This window comes from Opisthocomus hoazin, chromosome 6 (genome assembly GCF_030867145.1).
Source record: "Opisthocomus hoazin isolate bOpiHoa1 chromosome 6, bOpiHoa1.hap1, whole genome shotgun sequence".
Lineage (NCBI taxonomy): Eukaryota > Metazoa > Chordata > Aves > Opisthocomiformes > Opisthocomidae > Opisthocomus > Opisthocomus hoazin.
This window is the reverse complement of record NC_134419.1, coordinates 68,726,109-68,742,473: the sequence shown is the minus strand read 5'-3', so window position 1 is coordinate 68,742,473 and position 16,365 is coordinate 68,726,109. Positions and strand designations below refer to the sequence as shown.

At 44.2% G+C, this 16,365-nt stretch overlaps 1 protein-coding gene across 1 annotated transcript; it reads left to right on the top strand.

Moving 5' to 3' along the window:
* Nucleotides 1–630: 630 nt before the first annotated feature.
* On the top strand, nt 631–10,477 carry SMNDC1 (survival motor neuron domain containing 1). Its single transcript, XM_075423720.1, has 6 exons — nt 631–754; nt 1,398–1,517; nt 5,374–5,516; nt 7,439–7,600; nt 8,697–8,850; nt 9,651–10,477. Exons 2-6 carry the CDS (start codon nt 1,398–1,400, stop codon nt 9,786–9,788), a joined length of 717 nt encoding a protein of 238 aa, XP_075279835.1. The 5' UTR covers nt 631–754; the 3' UTR covers nt 9,789–10,477.
* The last annotated feature ends 5,888 nt before the right edge of the window (nt 10,478–16,365 follow it).

Below are 16,365 nucleotides of genomic sequence, written 5' to 3'. Positions count from 1 at the left end.
CAGGCTCGAAGGAGACACCGAGCTTCTCCTCCTCCCTTCCTCTCCTGTTGTAGCACCAAACATCGAAACCTACTCTCTTCTACACTGTTTGGCAGCAAGTTTTGTGTGGTTCTAATTACCACCGAGGCAGTCGGAGTGTTGTGTCCGATACTGTCATGCAGGAAGATGCGAGCGTGGGCATCCAGCAGGCGCCTGCAGCCGCAGGTACCCCGCGGGTCCCCACCGCAGCCGGCGCTCAGGAAACCCGGCCCCGCTCCTCCGCCAAGGCAGAACCGCGCCGGGCCCAGAGCTCCCTCCCCGCCCCGAGGACTCCCCAGGGGACGAGGGGACCGTGAGGCCCGAGACGCGGCGGCCGCCGCCGGGAGCGGTGCTGGGAGCGGTGCTGGGAGCGGTGCTGGGAGCGGTGCGGGCCGCACGACGCCCGGCCCCGGCCCCGGCCCCTCAGCGCAAGTCCCGGCCCCTCAGCGCAAGTCCCGGCCCCACGCGCCCCCTCAGGCGCGCGCCACAGGCCCCTCCCCGGAGCAGCTCCCGCGCGGCGAGGCGGGAAGCGCACCGCCCAGCACCCCCTCGCCCTCACGTGACCCGGCCACGTGAGGCGGCGGAGGCGCTCTCGCGAGCGCCGGCGCGCACAGGGGCTGTGCCCCGCCCGTCCCCTCGGCCTGCGGCGAAGCGGACGGAGGCGGCGGCGCGACGGGACCCAGAGCGGCGGCTCCCCGCTCCCCCGGCCCGGCCCGGGCCCCGCACGGCCGCCGAGGTGAGCACCGGCGGCTGCTCGCCGCCCCCGCGCCTCCCCCACCGCCGCCCGGCGGCCTCGTCCCGCCCGCTCGGAGGGAGCCGGGGCCTAGGCCGCGGCTTAGGCCGGAGCCTGGGCCTGTCCGCCGGCGCGGGCCCTTCCTCACGGGCCCGGCCTCCTTCCTCGCCGTTCCGCCGCGCCGCCCGGCTCGGTCGGACAAGGAGCGGGCGGCCCGGGGTCGGGGGGTTGGCTCCCGGGAGGGGCCGGTTCCGGGCTGCCGCGGAGGGTTTCGCCGCTGTAACCGCGCGGGCTGCGGCGGGCGGCAGCCGGCGGGAAGGGCGGTAGCGCTGTGGTTTCTAGGCTGCCCGGGGACCCCGCGGGCTGCCCGCTGTGAGCCACGCCGGTTCCCTGCGCACGAACACGTGTCTAACCTCTGCTTTTTAAGAGATTTCTTGGGCGTAGTTGAACGGGACGACAGTTAAGGTGAGCGGCTATCGGTAGTCAAATTGTGCGTTACTGAAGCTTAGTGAGTTGTGTGTTTAATATTCTGGCAATAGCTTTTCGTGTTATTTATCAATTTCACTTCATTTGTGGCACAAGACGTGATTAAAAAGCAGCAAGCCTGGTGTTTTGATGTGGGGGGTTGTGTGTGTGTTTCTTGCAGATGTCGGAAGACCTTGCTAAGCAGTTAGCGAGCTACAAAGCTCAGCTGCAGCAAGTTGAGGCTGCCTTATCTGGGAACGCAGAAAATGAAGATCTGCTAAAACTGAAGAAAGACTTACAGGTGAGAACTTGAGGGTATGAGTAGCTGAAACTTTAGGGTCTCTAGCAGGCGTTTCATCTTTGCTAAATGTTTGCATTACAAGAAAAATATGCTTGGTGGGTTTATTACTTTCTCTTCAGGTAACTTGCTACAGTTATGGTAGGGATGGCTTGAAAAAACCCAGTGGGACTGTTCTTACACTTGTCTTGTATATTAGTAAAAAAGATGTACTAATTTAAATAGCAAACACTTCTGCTAAAAACTTTAGCCAGTGTGATGAAAGATGTGCCAGTGCTGTCTTTACTATTTCTCTTTCTTTACTTTTTTAAAAAATATTTCTCAAAGTCATTTTTCTCTGTTGCTTTTACTGTGCCGAAGCCTGATGGTTCGGTTTAACGTTACGCCTTTTTGATTTTTTTTTTTTGAGTTGTCAAATAATTTCATCCAGAATCTGTTTATTCATTACATGCATTTGCAGTCATAAAAGCTTTAGAGTATAGTTCAGTATTCCTTGTACATCTAAGCCTTGATTGTGTTAAGGTTTTTATATAAGAAAGGAAGAGAGCTGTGTTCTTTATTTGTCACCTGCAGTTTTTTAAACATTTGAGAGCATGCCACATTCTTAAGAGTTAGAAAACATTTCTGACCCTTAGGGCATTGTTTGATGACAGGAGGACCACCAGCCTAATTTTAAGTTGGTAAGAGGTCTTTGAGATTCTTGTGTGTATAAAGACACATTGGCATATAAAAAAAAAAACCCAACACTACTGTTAAAATTTGTCATGAGAGTGCAAGATGCTGCTTCATTTCTGTGGTGGATTGCTTTAGCCATTAGATCTAAAAATATATCACCTACCAGTAGGAGATTCGGTAACCACTATTCTCTATGGAAATAACAGCAGTAAAAATGATACCTCAACCAAAATACGAGTAGTGCCTCGAATCGGTGATCTTTAGAGTTCCTTTTAAATTACAAAGGCTTTGTCCCCACAGGGCACTTTATAGATCATCTTAATGTCCTTCGTTGTACACTGTTAAAAGCATGTGTATATTTTTATATTTTTAAAATGCACAGCAAAACCCATATGGGATGATATTTCCGATACCAACACGACCTCGGCTTTGATATGCAGAGATCATTGATGTGAAAGGACAACTTGCAAACTTTTTAATAAAAGCTTTCTGCACAGAATGGGGAAGATCTTTACACTTTCGTCCCCAAAAGGTTTGCTATCCCTCTGTTCCACCTTGAATATGACGTAATGTTTTGCAGACTTAATATATGCCAGACTAACAATTGTAAAAACGGGTTTGATGCTTCAGTATCCCAAGGAAATAGCTTTCAAAGTAGTTCAAAAAGACTGTTACGATGTAATTGAAACATTTTTTTCTATCAAAATAGTGATGCACTGCTGCATTTCGTATACTCGGCTTATTCCTGAGTAACAAGATTAAAATAAATATTAGAAGAATTTTTTGTAAATACTTTGCTTTTCACCTTTTGTTTCACTGAAGCACTTCTAGGACAGTGTCCGTGCAGCCAAGGACCAAACTTACCTTTTGTATCAAGTAGAACTGATGGCAGCTGTCGTCTTCTGTAATTGGAGATGATATATGTGGGTGTTGTGTTCTGCAGTGTAGCTCTCTCTGGCTTTGTAAAGACCAGTTGGTCAGGAAAAATCTTGGCAAACTAACTAGTGTTCTCTGTGGGTCACACCTTCATGTCACGGGGACGTGGCAGCAAGCCATATTGTTCAACCCATTTGGCTGTGCTGAGCTGCTGTGGTAGTCTAACTTGTGCTCAGCAGTCCTCTGTGAGTGAGCTCTTCCATTAAAGGCTTCTTCAGAACTATCTCAGGGGTTGCAGTAAAATCAATGTTTCTATCTTGTGTGCTTAGCACTATGATATGTGGATATCAGATGAAGATTTTTACCAAAAGTTTGCTATTTGTAGCCCAGTGTTTAAGTGACTTTATCAAATTCGAAGAATCCTTTGTAGACTTGTCTGGAACTAGTCACATTTGAGTTCTGCAGTAAGCCATCCATGAGCGTGGCAGGAATAAGTCAGCAGTTTCATATTACTGGTAGTCTTTGTAGCTGAAACGCTCACTTTCAGGTAGCTTGTGCCTGCTGAAATAAGATACCTACTTCAAACCATGATGCCTCTTGGATTTGCAGAATACATCTGTCTAGATGTTGAGGAATAGTTTGGGATTTTGCATCTGGGAGGGAGAATTAGGCTGCTGCTGTATGTTCTGCAGAGTGCTCTTAAATTAGGTAACCTGATAATCAAAATCTGTTCTGGTTCAGCTGTAATATTACAGAAAATGGAGACCAAAGTAGAAGAAGTAATTGTAAGCATGTTTCTGTGCTTATGGTTGCTACTGGTTGTGCTTACTGTTGCACTTATTAACTAGCAACTCCTCTAAAATGAAGAGTAGAACTCTTGTTAGAAAGGTGTTGGAAATTCAGATGTTAACAGCTGCAACAGGAACAAACTGTTAGGCCATTCATGTCAGTTGTAGAGTTTATCAGATAAAAATGCATCTCAGTTTATGCTTTATTAACTTCTTCTGTGGGCACTGCTTATGATCCTCTAGGTTCTTGAGGAATGAAAACAGCTTCTTTACCGCTTTTTCCTGAGCTAGTCTTTGTATGCATATAGCTGAACTTGTATGTGAAACTGGGAGGAAAGTTCAGGCTCCAGTGAGCCTGGGTTGAACATTGTTTATCTGTAACCATCCCCTAATTTAAATATTTACTGTTAGTTGGGAGAGTGACAATGGTTCATGCTGAGATACTCAAAGAACTAAAGAATTTTCTTTCTGTAAGGACTGCAGAGTTGCTTTGCCTTGTACAGAAAGTTTAAATGGCCTTCTAGGTGCTGGCTTGTTTGACTTTCTAACGCTAGTGAAAACCGGTGGTTTTGATTGTGCAGAGTAAGAATTGTAACATTGAAAGGAAGTTGGAGAGGGGCTTGTGCATGCTCCTGTCTGGGAATGAATGATATTTAAAGGCACTGGAAAAATGTGTTACTTTGTTATTTGTTATGTTGGATTAGCAAGGGAAGGCCTGACCTGAAATCTTAAGGTCAGGGAGTTTAGAGGAGAAGGAACACTTACATCATAAGGACTTGAGGAAATAAATTTCTTTATTATGCACCTGAATGCTCTCTGTAAATGAGAGGGCTTTATAGACTGGCAGTCTTGGAAGGCATTCTTCCACCCTGGCTCTGGGTCCTTCAGTTCAGCCAAATCCACATATTTTTGAGGAAACCTAAAAATGTGTCATCACTTAAATGCTGCAATTATACTTCCAGTTGTGTGTTTTAGAGATTACGATATATAATATAGCCAGCCAGTCCCAAATGGGAAGAGATGGTAGAAACTGTCAGCTAGAGAGAGCATAGAAGCATTGTGTCCTTTCACATCTTGTGTTCAGAGCGCTGTCCTGCTGAATACTTGCTCTGCCACATGTTGTGTGATTTTTGGTCAATAACCAAGATCACATGCAGCCATGTGTGCAGTCACACCTGTGATTTTTTTTTCTTGACTGTCTAGCTATGTTATTGTGCCTATGGATAAGCAATTCATCTAGAAATAAATACTGCTGAATATAATGGGCTACTTGAAATTTTGGGGAGTGCATGGGCAAGTTTGCTGCAATAGAGTGAGGACTATACATCTTTTTATCGACGTTGGTAATGAGTGAGTTTAGTTAAATGATTAAAAAACCAAAGCAAACTTGGTCCGCTTTACATCAGCTGTGAATTTAATGCAATAACGTCAAAAAAACCAAACCAGTAAGCTTGGGGTAAAAATACGCATGGTAACAGAGTTTGAAAAATTACTTTTTGTGGGTTCTTTGTCTTTTATAGGAAGTCATAGAATTAACCAAAGATCTCCTTTCAACACAACCTTCAGAAACTCTTGCAAGTTCTGACAGTTCTGCTTCTGCTCTGCCCAGTCACTCCTGGAAGGTTGGGGATAGGTGTATGGCGATATGGAGTGAGGATGGACAGTAAGTGTAGAAACTTCTCTAACAGTTACATGAAATAGTTCAATGGTAAGAGACTTTATTTCAGTTTGAACGGCCCCTAGGGTGACTAAAAGCAAAAAGAAATTAGGAAAGAAATATGATATTAGCTGCTATTGTACCATCTTTATTAAAGGTCAGTATTTTAGATAAAAAGCAAAGAGATGTGGGGTCATTTTCTAGAAATGCCCTGTTTGTCACTAACCTTATAAAAGTAGGGTTGCTTTGGTAAATTACCATTTGCTAATGTAATAAATGGCAGACTTTTCATTAATTGATCTGTCAGAGCTGCCTTTAGTAAAAGTTTTGGGGTGTATAATTCGTAATTTGTCATTGCATTTGTATATATGTAATTGCTATCAAGAAAAATCCTTGCTGTGTCTCAGTTTGTGCCTATAATTGGAAATTAATTTTTAATTGGAAATGCTGGTTTTTTGGCTATGAAATAACTAGCTGTGTAATGTAAATATAGAATTAATGAACATTTTGGATTTAGTCTCCATTACATTAGCCTGTGAAGTTCTGGGAACCAAAGCAGTTCCTTCTGACTTCATAATATCTGAAATAAACATTCTAAAATTACTTTCCATACTGCAAAAATGTGTAACTGTTGCGGCTTTTTAAAAATTACTATTTATGCAGGGCTAATATCCCAATCATTACCACTTAGAGAGAAGCTCTGTTGTTCACTGAATGTGGTTCTGTTAACAATGTAGTAACCACACAGAGATTCTGGTATAGCTATAGGTGTCTTAGGTAGAAAACAAACCTAAAAGTGAATAGTTCTTCTGTCACAGATTATTGAGTGAAATGCATTTGTGTAAGAACTTAAAAATTGAATCTGACTGTCTTAGGTCACCACTGGGTCATTCTTCTTGCTCTGATCACTGGGCTAGCGGATCAGAGCTTGGGGAGTAATGTGCCAGAGTGTCCACTGAAGTGGATCTTACTGGACTTTAATTAAATTGCTTTTTTTTTTAATCCCTGCTTCTGTTACAACATTTCTTAAGTGACCAGTGTTTCATGAAGAGCTAACCAGAGATTAATATTTTTTACCTCGTGGAGTTTGGGTTTCCATGTATTTTCATGTAGCTCAATTCAATATGATGTTAGCCCACTAAAATTGCACAAGAAATTAATTTAATAAATGTTAATTGGAATATTGTGTGTGTAACATCTCATTTTATTCCTGTTTGCTTCAAATGTATCTATCCTTTTGCTCTGAATTTAGACTCAATTACTTTAAATATTTTTTGAAATGTCACTTGTCTTTTTTTCCTCTTTCCCATTATGAGGTCAGTTTGGTTGACCAAAACATTTCATACATATAAACATGAAGTAGACTGAGTTCTGCTATAATTTCAGAATTGGTATTTGAAATCAATAAGAAAACTTCTAACTTTGTAAGTGTTGAAGGGGGAATATTTTGAAAGCTTCAGTTTTTCTTAATTCTTTTTCATATGGAAAAAAATTGAATCAAAGCTTTGCTCTTGTGAGCTGACATTTTCCAAAACTCCTCAGTGAATTCCCTGAAAGATGTGCTCAAAGCTGTATTTGTTGGGTCTTTTTTTTTGTTTTCCTCCTACCCCATAACCTGCCAGAACTAGAACCAAATCAGGATATCTGATTAGATTGGCTCCAGCATTAATCAGTAGTTTTGATGACTGTGAGGCCATTGCTTCTTGATGTTCAAATTTGAAGGTCAAATGCAGCAGATTCCAGTCTTTGTACTTGTGTCCCTTTGACCTTAAGAAAATAATCTCTTGATTTGTGTATTGCTCCTGAAAATGAAGGCAAATATTTGCAATTTTTTTTACTTAATGCCATTAGCTGGCTGACAGTGTAGATGTTGAAGGGCTGAATATTAAAGCTTTACTCACATGCTTACAGCCATGATATCTTTACAGGTGTTATGAAGCTGAGATTGAAGAAATAGATGAGGAGAATGGGACAGCTGCGGTCACTTTTGCTGGATATGGCAACGCTGAAGTTACACCTCTGTTCAACCTCAAGCCTGTGGAAGAGGGAAGAAAAGCAAAAGAGGACAGTGGCAACAAACCCATGTCCAAGTGAGTAATACACAGGCGTAAATCTGAAAGCTGCTTTGTTTTGGTTTTTTCTTATACCCCCACAGCTATAAAAATTGGTTAATGAAATGACGTATCTCTCTTTTTAAATTTTACGTATCTTTTAATATCTTCACAGGTTTGCGTGAAAAAAGATCTTAAATCAGTCTAGCATATAATGTTTAATAGATTGTTGTGGCTGGTATCATGTGTTATGTATCCTGGCAAGATAACATGATAGACTTTGTTTTTACTCAGATTATGCCGTCTCAAGATACTAAGTATGTAAGCGGTAGATGAAAAAGAAGGTAGTGCTTTTTCACTGGCAGCAAAGAACCGACAAGTTTCAGCCCAGATCAGGTGCAGTCTGTTCAGAGCTGTGGGCTGGCTAACAGCAAGTGTGCTTACCAGTACGAAGGACTTCTGCTTCTGCCCCATCCCTGCTTTAGGATAGCTGTGTTGACCCCATTGCTGGGGAGATGTGCTTTACTTAATATCCTGCTGTGTCTAACAGAAAAGTATTTTTAAGGGCTGAAAACTTCATTTGGGGGAAGGGAAAAAAAAAAGGACAATTTCAGAGTTTGTTATAGGCAGCGATCCCTTCCCTGAGGGATCATTCTGGAAGGCACTGGATTGTGGCATAGGTCGACTCCTAGAACTTCATTACCTTTACTGAAGTAACTTATCATTGTTCTTTTCCTTCCATCCCTGTCCAATACGTGGTAGCATGAGAGTCCTGCAGACTTCCAGAAAAGTTTGAGCTTTGCACTTGAATGGGCTACTTAATTTTTTCCAAATCCTAGATGTTTCTCAAATGTAGAAGTGCCGATGGGTACATTCTCAGTTTCAGTTTGCCATGGTCTTAATCAAGTGGTGGTGGTGGTTGTTCTTATACCCAAATATATAAATAAGCAATATAATGCTTATGCATGGAAAGACTTGTTTGTTTGGGGTTTTTTTCTGTAGAAGTGGAGAATATTTACAAGCTTTGTTTTCTGTCATTTACTTACAGAAAACTATTGTACATGTCTCTTACAGGGGTTTTAGTTTCTTACAGGAAAAGGCACAAACATAAAATGTCTTTTTTCCTTCTCTCCAGAAAAGAGATGATAGCCCAGCAACGAGAGTATAAAAAGAAGAAAGCTTTGAAAAAAGCTCAGAGAATCAAAGAACTTGAACAGGAACGAGAGGACCAGAAAGTCAAGTGGCAACAGTTTAACAACAGAGCCTATTCTAAAAACAAAAAAGGCCAGGTTGGTTTGGTTTTGTCAGTATGTGAGTAACAGCAGGGCACAGAATTCTGTGCGGTACCTTGGGAGAGAGGAGGACGTGGTTCGTAAAGGGATTGAAAGGGGGTTCATCTTTGGGATTCTGAAGTGCACGGTTTGGTGTTCTGTATGCTTACAAGGCCTGGGTTTGTACTGGATGATTGTGGAGGAGTGCTCTTCAGAGGCTGCGCTTGTGCTCAGCTTGGAGAGCAGGGCACACTGTCAGTTGCCAGGTGCTGTCAGTTGCCAGGTGCTGTTTGTTGGAGCTGAGAGCCTGAGGCCTGTCTGAACCTCCAGGCCTGACTTCTTGCTGTGTTTATGACGTGGCAGGCACAGCACTGAGTAATTGCCCTGGAATAGCAAGCATAGCACAAAACAGGTAGCAGGGATATTTTAAAGCCTTGTTTCATGGCCTTGTTTCAATGGCCTTGTTTCATGTTATCATGGCTTGACCAAGAGCTGCCAGACATAGGGGTAAAACTTCAGTCTTCCCTATGAACAATTATTAGAGATCATCTTATGAGAGGTGAACTTGAGTCACTACTGGCCCAACCCAAGGTGCCTAGTACCATGATCATGTCCCGTACTTTGGTGCCCGAAGTTCCCAGCTCTGCTGCCTCACTCGCTGATAGTGTGCTACAGCTGAGCTGGCCTTTAGAACATGTGCCTGTCTGTACAGTAAGAAGTTGAGGATATTGAAACGCTCCAAATGGTAATGACTGCTTGTTATTTTTAAGAGCAGGTTAGTAATTATTCAGAAATGGTGTTTTCTGTTTCATTTGCAGGTAAAGAGGAGTATTTTTGCTTCCCCTGAGAGCGTAACTGGCAAGGTTGGAGTCGGAACATGTGGAATTGCAGACAAACCTATGACACAGTATCAAGATACCTCGAAATACAATGTCAGGCATTTGATGCCTCAGTAACAGCGGAAAAAGGTGGAACTTCATCTCTGCAGGGCTTTACACTTATCTTTTTATCATTATATTTTTCTAAAAGTAAATTATTTGTTGGCACATAGCAAATAGTCCATTTTGTCACCATCACTTTGGCTTCAGCTGATATGAGCCTTAAGTCTCCAGCTATTGATTTGACCCCACCCTAATTATTAAACTTTTTGTAGTTGCATTAAAATACACTCTGCAGGTAAATGCTTTCATGAACTGCTGTTACCTGTTACTCTGAAAGCAGCAACTATCTGCAGCTTTGATCTATGGAATCTTCCATTCATACTAGGAGTTAAGTTTTTTTGTTTTTTTCTTCCTTAAGAAAAGTGATGGTATAAAAATGGCACCTTAACAGCCTCCCTTGTTTCTGTACTCCCCGTGCTGTCTGTCTCAGTGACGAGCTCAGCATTACAGAGCCGCTGCAGCTCTGGGAGAGAGCTGGACTCCATCATAGCTTACATGTCACAGGGAATTGTGAAGGAAGTTCTAAATTACTCCCTTAGAAATCCACAGAAGATCGATTCATACAGCTGTAAATGAGGGCAGAACAGGGGTGGTAGGATCTTTATTACTGATGATGATTCATGTGCTAGAAACAATAAATCTGACTTTAGTCTGAATTTCCTGTGCTAGAAGTTAAGCAGAGGAGATTATTTTTTTTTTTTAAATACTCATCAAATTTTAATAGGTTATTGAAAGGTTGTTGAAATGTAACCAGAAAACCATAGGACAAGATGTTTAGACTCCAGTTTCAAAGTAGAGAACTGTACTTAAAAATACCTGCCCCTCCCCAAGGATGAGAGAGTTGGAGAACCAAAGTGGTTGTGCTTAGGGAAGCAGCCATCATCTTCCCTCTTGGGGATCTTGTGGGTTTGAGGGTACAGACACAGCCCTGGAATATAAGTGACAGCTTGTCATGTACAGCTGGAGCACAGCGGATACGGGTGCCTAGATACCACCGAGCTAGCAAAGGTTAGTCTGAAGTTTGTCTTTCAGTAACTGAATGGCCCTGGTGTTCATTGTACCTTCAGCTGTATTACAGTGCTGCTGAGCCCCTTCAGTTTTTGTTCAGGAAACCACGTGTAAAAGCTCTTCTTGTGTTCTTGTATTTTCTATGTGATTTGCTTTCCTCTGTTACTTGTCTCTCACTTACGGTAGTGGTGCCATCTCTGAACCCGTAATGTGTTTCAAAGAAGTTAATGGGTAGCCCTGTATACAATGTAGATATTATTTTTGTAAAATCTAGGGCTGAGTTAATGGACAAGAGTACATCAGCTGTTTCCCCCATTAAATAATTAGAGGGTGTTTCTTGTCCATTGACCCTGACCATTATTTCCCTGTATATTATGTTAATGTAGCTCATTTTGTAATTTGTTAACTAGATCAGGTCACGTCAGCAATTGTTGATGCACTGATTGGTGGAAATGTCCATCAGTTACCTGAGTCACAGCTCAAGCTAAACTCTACAACTGGTAGTTTAGAATCCATGCATAGAAAAAGGCTCTCCCTATAATGGGAGAATGTGATTTTTATGAATACAAAGTGTGTTAATTTCAGTTTTGTATGTTTAACTTTTATTAAATAAAGTGTTTAAAATCTGCTGGATACATTTGGCAAAGTGAAAGAATTCATTGGGGTGGCAATGAATGGTCAGGAGAGTAGGAAGTATGGAATCCGCTGGGCAGACTGTAATGGGGAAAAGTGACTGGAGAGTCCTCCACACTTGCTACATGATGAAGTAGATGTTGCCTGATTCCTCATCGTCACTGGTAGTGGGGGGGGGGTGTGTAAATTTTCTTTTGCATAGCACAGCTCTTAAAAGTAGAATAATCTGACTCCACTACTTTTTAGAAAGGGAAATTGTACTGCAGCCCTCACCCGATGGAGACCGGTGTCAGCAGTGACATTAAATTGGTGACAACTAACTGTTGCAGGGCACCTGTTGTCTTTGGCAGAGAGCTGTGATACAGAGATACTGTGTCCCTCCTGCTGCCCGAGAGGAGCATCTTCCTGAAGTCAGAACTGAAAAACACTAAAGGAGGCAGAACAGGAGTTTTCAGGAAGCCTTTTCCTGTGTTTACCTGTTCTTTTTTTTTAAAAAAAAATAAAGTCTCTCTCTAAAGAGACTTAATTGGTACCTGACATGCACTACCTGTGCTCCTCTTTTGATGCAATAAATACAATTCAGGGTCTGTCACAGGGCTATTTGTTCACCAGTCCTGAGGAGAACCTGAGGTACAGCAGGACGTTGGAACACAAGGGGTGTGGGAGCTTCCTTTATGCTATCAGACAGTCCAGCCCATAGTAGAAGGCATTGGTCCCATGGACTTAATTTTTGCTGAGCTTTTAAAAAAAACAATTTAGCAAAACTAGTACATTTCCTCTGAGTCACTTACTGTCACCTCTCTTACAGTATGGGCTGCCTAATGAACTTACCTGTAATTCTTCTGTTGGACACTGCAAAGAAAGGCTGAAAAAAGTTTTAATACACGTTTTTCCTTCAATGCCTTACCTGGAATAGATAGGGACACAGTAATACCACTGTGGCTGGGCGGTCTGACCTAGGGAAGAGAGAGCATTTTGAAGACAACCTGTATAAATAAAAAAACCCAACCAAACAAACTGCCATCTTGGCCACACAGCCATTCCTTGTGGCACTTGATTTTTTTTTTCTGATGCTGTTTTCTCATCTGCAGGATGGGGCCAATTCCTGTGTAGTCTGGCTTTCGAACACTGCTTCAGTAAAGTGTCCTGAGAAATTCGCATCAAAAAAATAAATCATAAGTTAAGCAATGCTGGTAGTTGCCAAAACAAACAAAAAAGTTCCTTATTCTGCAGACGCTGAAGTGACTTGAAATGTGGGGCTGAAAGTGGTTTGGGATTGGGTTTGTTGATTGTTTTTTAAATATAATTTTATACAATTTTTTATTAGCTGCTTTACAGTAAGAAACCCGATTTTTCAGAACTCATGTTCTGCATTGACTTCAGTGCCTCTCAGCAAGCAGAGTAAGTACCTACTGCAGTGCTATAAAGCAGACAGTACTTAGAAATACTGAAAGGACAGAGGGAAAGTTAGTTAAGTGCAAAACAACTAAGCTAGAGATGTTACGGAAAAGATATTTGCTGGAGAACACAGATCTGTTCCTTTCAGGTAAGGCTACTATGCACGATGAGCAGTATGGGAGGCATATTTCCTCTTAAAAGCAAGTTACTACAGGAGAAGGTTTATCATCTAGTACAGCCTCAATCTTGTACAAATTGTCATCTGTTGTGGAAATTAAACCCATGCAAATTTGAGTCACAAGTCTGGGACTGCTCCGGTCAGTTGAAGTATTTAGAACACTCTTAAGAGCAGCAACTTTAAATTGCCATGGTCATGGCAATGCATTTTGTTTTCCCTTACACCAGAGAGCACTGTGTCACTTCTGTAGATGCTTGGTCTCAGAGGTTTGTAAACACAAGCTCAGAAGACTGCAGTTCAGCACTGGAGAGGCTTAGAAGGCAAAACCAATCACAAACCTCTGTTTCCCATGGCTGTTCCCCTCGCCTGGATCAGCAGTGGCAGTACTTCGTGGAACAACCGCCACTTGCATCTCTTGCAAGGGTTACACTAAGCCTGGGCTTACGGAAAATGTTCTTGGGCCAGGCACAAGAGAGGGCTCGCTGGTGCTGCTCTTTGCGTTGCGGTTTGTCCAATCCTTGTGCTCTAAAAAGCTTCACTTAGATTGCAAAATAAGGAGGGACATTTGCATGAGGACTGCGGTGAACACCTGTGCCACACCCCCACCCTAGCAACCTGTTAACATACGATGCCATCAAGCAACTTTGCCGCCGTGGCAATACTCTGGCCTTGAGCTGAAGGCTCTGCTACACAGCAGCACGGACAGCATTTCCTTTGCTAAAGCAGCTGCCTTTCTACACGGAACGCACAGCGATGCCTCGGCTGGTGCAGAAGTGCAAAGGTTTCCCACGATGGACGCTGACAGAAAGCGGTGTGCTCTCACCTGGACTGAAAGGAGATGTGACTTCCCAGCGAGATGGTCTCCGTGAGGAACACGCGTCATGCTCAGTTTTAAGCCTTGCATTTTTAGCAGCCCTGCTGAATCTGGTGCTCCCTGGGGTGCTGAGTGCTATTTTGTACAGTTGTCCACCACTCCAGGAGAGGAAAGAGCTATTTTATTTCCCCATCAAGCCTTCCAGAAAGAGATCCAAAACAATTCATTGGTTTGAGAAGTTGGAAAGGGGTCAAAGGGAAAGAATTTCCTAGCCTTAGCGAAACTGAGCACGAGCTCCAGCACTGGTAGTCAAGCCGAGTGACGGACTTGGTCTGTGTGTGTTCTGACTAGCAACCACAATGTCACAACCACCGTAAAAATGCTTTACATTCCTTGATGGTTTATGATGCTTTGCTGCAATGTTCCTCAAGATCAAAGTTAATCCTTGCTGAAACGCAGCCCTGCTGCAACGTTCATGACTGCAGTGAGACCTTAAGGAAGGGAGGAATTTGGCCCAAAGCTGACCGCACGTGCCTGGAGTGGCTTTCTACCTCGCTAGCGTTTCTTTCAGTGGGACTCACAGCGGGGGGGGAGAACAGATGAACCCTAAAGCCATCTTCTCGCAGACCACCCCTGTAACTGTCACCTTGTGGGGGAGGCACGTGACAGCTATTACTTGCTGGAAGGCAACAAGAAATGCCAGCGTCCCTCTGCCCCACGCACGCTACAGACAGATCTGGATGATGAAACAGCCCAGAGGACATCTGCAGACAATCCCGACCAGGGAGCATCCCCTGTGGTGAGATCAGCGTTACTACTGGTGCTCAGAGCCACTTACTCACTGTTCCTCTCTGCCGGCTTTCTCTGAAACGCCCCATTTCCAGTGCGTGAAAGCCCCTCATGGCCTTGTAACCGCCGGCCGGGGCCACCCTGCGCGCCCCGGGCACGCGTGGAAGCTGGCCGCCTGCCCTCGACCTGCTGAAGACCAACGGCAGTCCTCTGCAGCGCCGTGTTTCCTCCCAGTAAACGCAGCTTGGGCACGTGCCTGGAGCGCAGCAGCCTGCACGCCAAGCTGCTGAATGAGTTGTTAAAGGCCAGACTAACCAGCTACCCCCACCAGCTGGCTCTGGGCCTCAGCGGGGTACTACAAACTACGGGGCTGATTTTTTTAGTGGTAAAAATAGACTAAAATATTACCCATAGCCCTTACAGCATGGTTACCACTGCAGATCCTTCTGAAAGAAAACAGCATTTCACCCCTTTGACCGTCACCAGTCAGGCCGGTGGCACAGGGTGACTCAATCACCAGCCCTGCATGGGCACACAGCTCGCAGGGCTCATCCACCCTTTCCAGGGGCTGCTCAGCCACCTCTGATCTCTGTATTTTTGAGGGGACCTCAACACGAGCGTCCCTCCTTATGAGACCACACTTCAGTTTTAGTCAAACACAGCTGCATCCCAAACAGAAACTATAAATACTACGTATTTGGCACCACGGCCACAGTACCAATACCCATAGACTCCTCCTTTCTGCTTCTGCCTAATAATTAAAGGGGTCCTTCCTCTTTTCAGGCAGAAATGAGCAGAGCAGCAGAGGTCAGTGCTGATGTAGCATCCCCAGTTACACAACCTGCCTTTCTGTAACAGGTCGCTCCAAAGGAAAACACTGCGTATGCAGACAACCACTCTCCTCTCCCGTGTTCGTCCTCCCAAACCTCACTCAGATCTGCTGGCCGCTTTCAAGCAGATTTGACAGCGCATCAGTATTTTCCAGGTATTTTGTGCAGCCTGGTGAAGAGAGAGGAAGAAGGATGCACTCCTCTTCCCCGAGGGTCCCACAGGACAATTCAGAGACTGTCTCGCGGGTGCAGAGGAGCTTCAGGCGCTATCAGGTCACAGAATTTATCACTCGCCAGAGAATCCGTCCACAGGACGAAGCCTCGGGAAAAAACATTGGACTTCATTCTGTTATTTATGGACTTCTTTTTCATCACTAATATTATTGCTTCCCTAATCTCAGAACAAAGTCCTGGTTTTTACTGTTATCCTCCAGGAAGTGAGCCCAGTTTCTCTTTCCAATGACGCACGGCTGATGCCAGAAAATATGCAATAACGAAAGCTTACAATTTTTTGGGGGAAAAATAATAATAAAAAAAAGACTGTCTCCATTTAGTGCATACACCGGATCCCACTTCCACTGAAGCCAACTGCTTCCTCCATTTCAACAGGGCAACACAGAAACACAGGGAGCAGCGAGCAGGAGAGAACAAAGAGCGGGAAAGCAGGCGGCTGGCGCTCACCCTCCCGACAGGGACGGCAGCAAACCAACAAAAAGGAGAACACAGCCACAAAACCTGGAAAACGACAACTCTGCACCATTAACCCCACTTCTGTTGGCCGACCGATTTCTCGAGACGGAAGGATTTGAGAGCACCTCCGTCCCGGACATGCCTCTAACGGAACAGACACTGAAGTGACCTTCGAGTGACAACTCGCCGCAGGACAGCCATGACAAATGCAGCCCGACAGCCACCGCCAGCCTGGCTGCCGAGGCGAGATGA

Bases quoted from the DNA above. Each gene is read 5' to 3' on its own strand.
- SMNDC1 (XM_075423720.1), top strand. From the start codon at position 1,398: ATGTCGGAAGACCTTGCTAAGCAGTTAGCGAGCTACAAAGCTCAGCTG. The intron at 5,517-7,438 runs GTAAGTGTAGAA...ATATCTTTACAG, and splicing joins ATATGGAGTGAGGATGGACA to GTGTTATGAAGCTGAGATTG. The intron at 8,851-9,650 runs GTTGGTTTGGTT...TTTCATTTGCAG, and splicing joins CTAAAAACAAAAAAGGCCAG to GTAAAGAGGAGTATTTTTGC.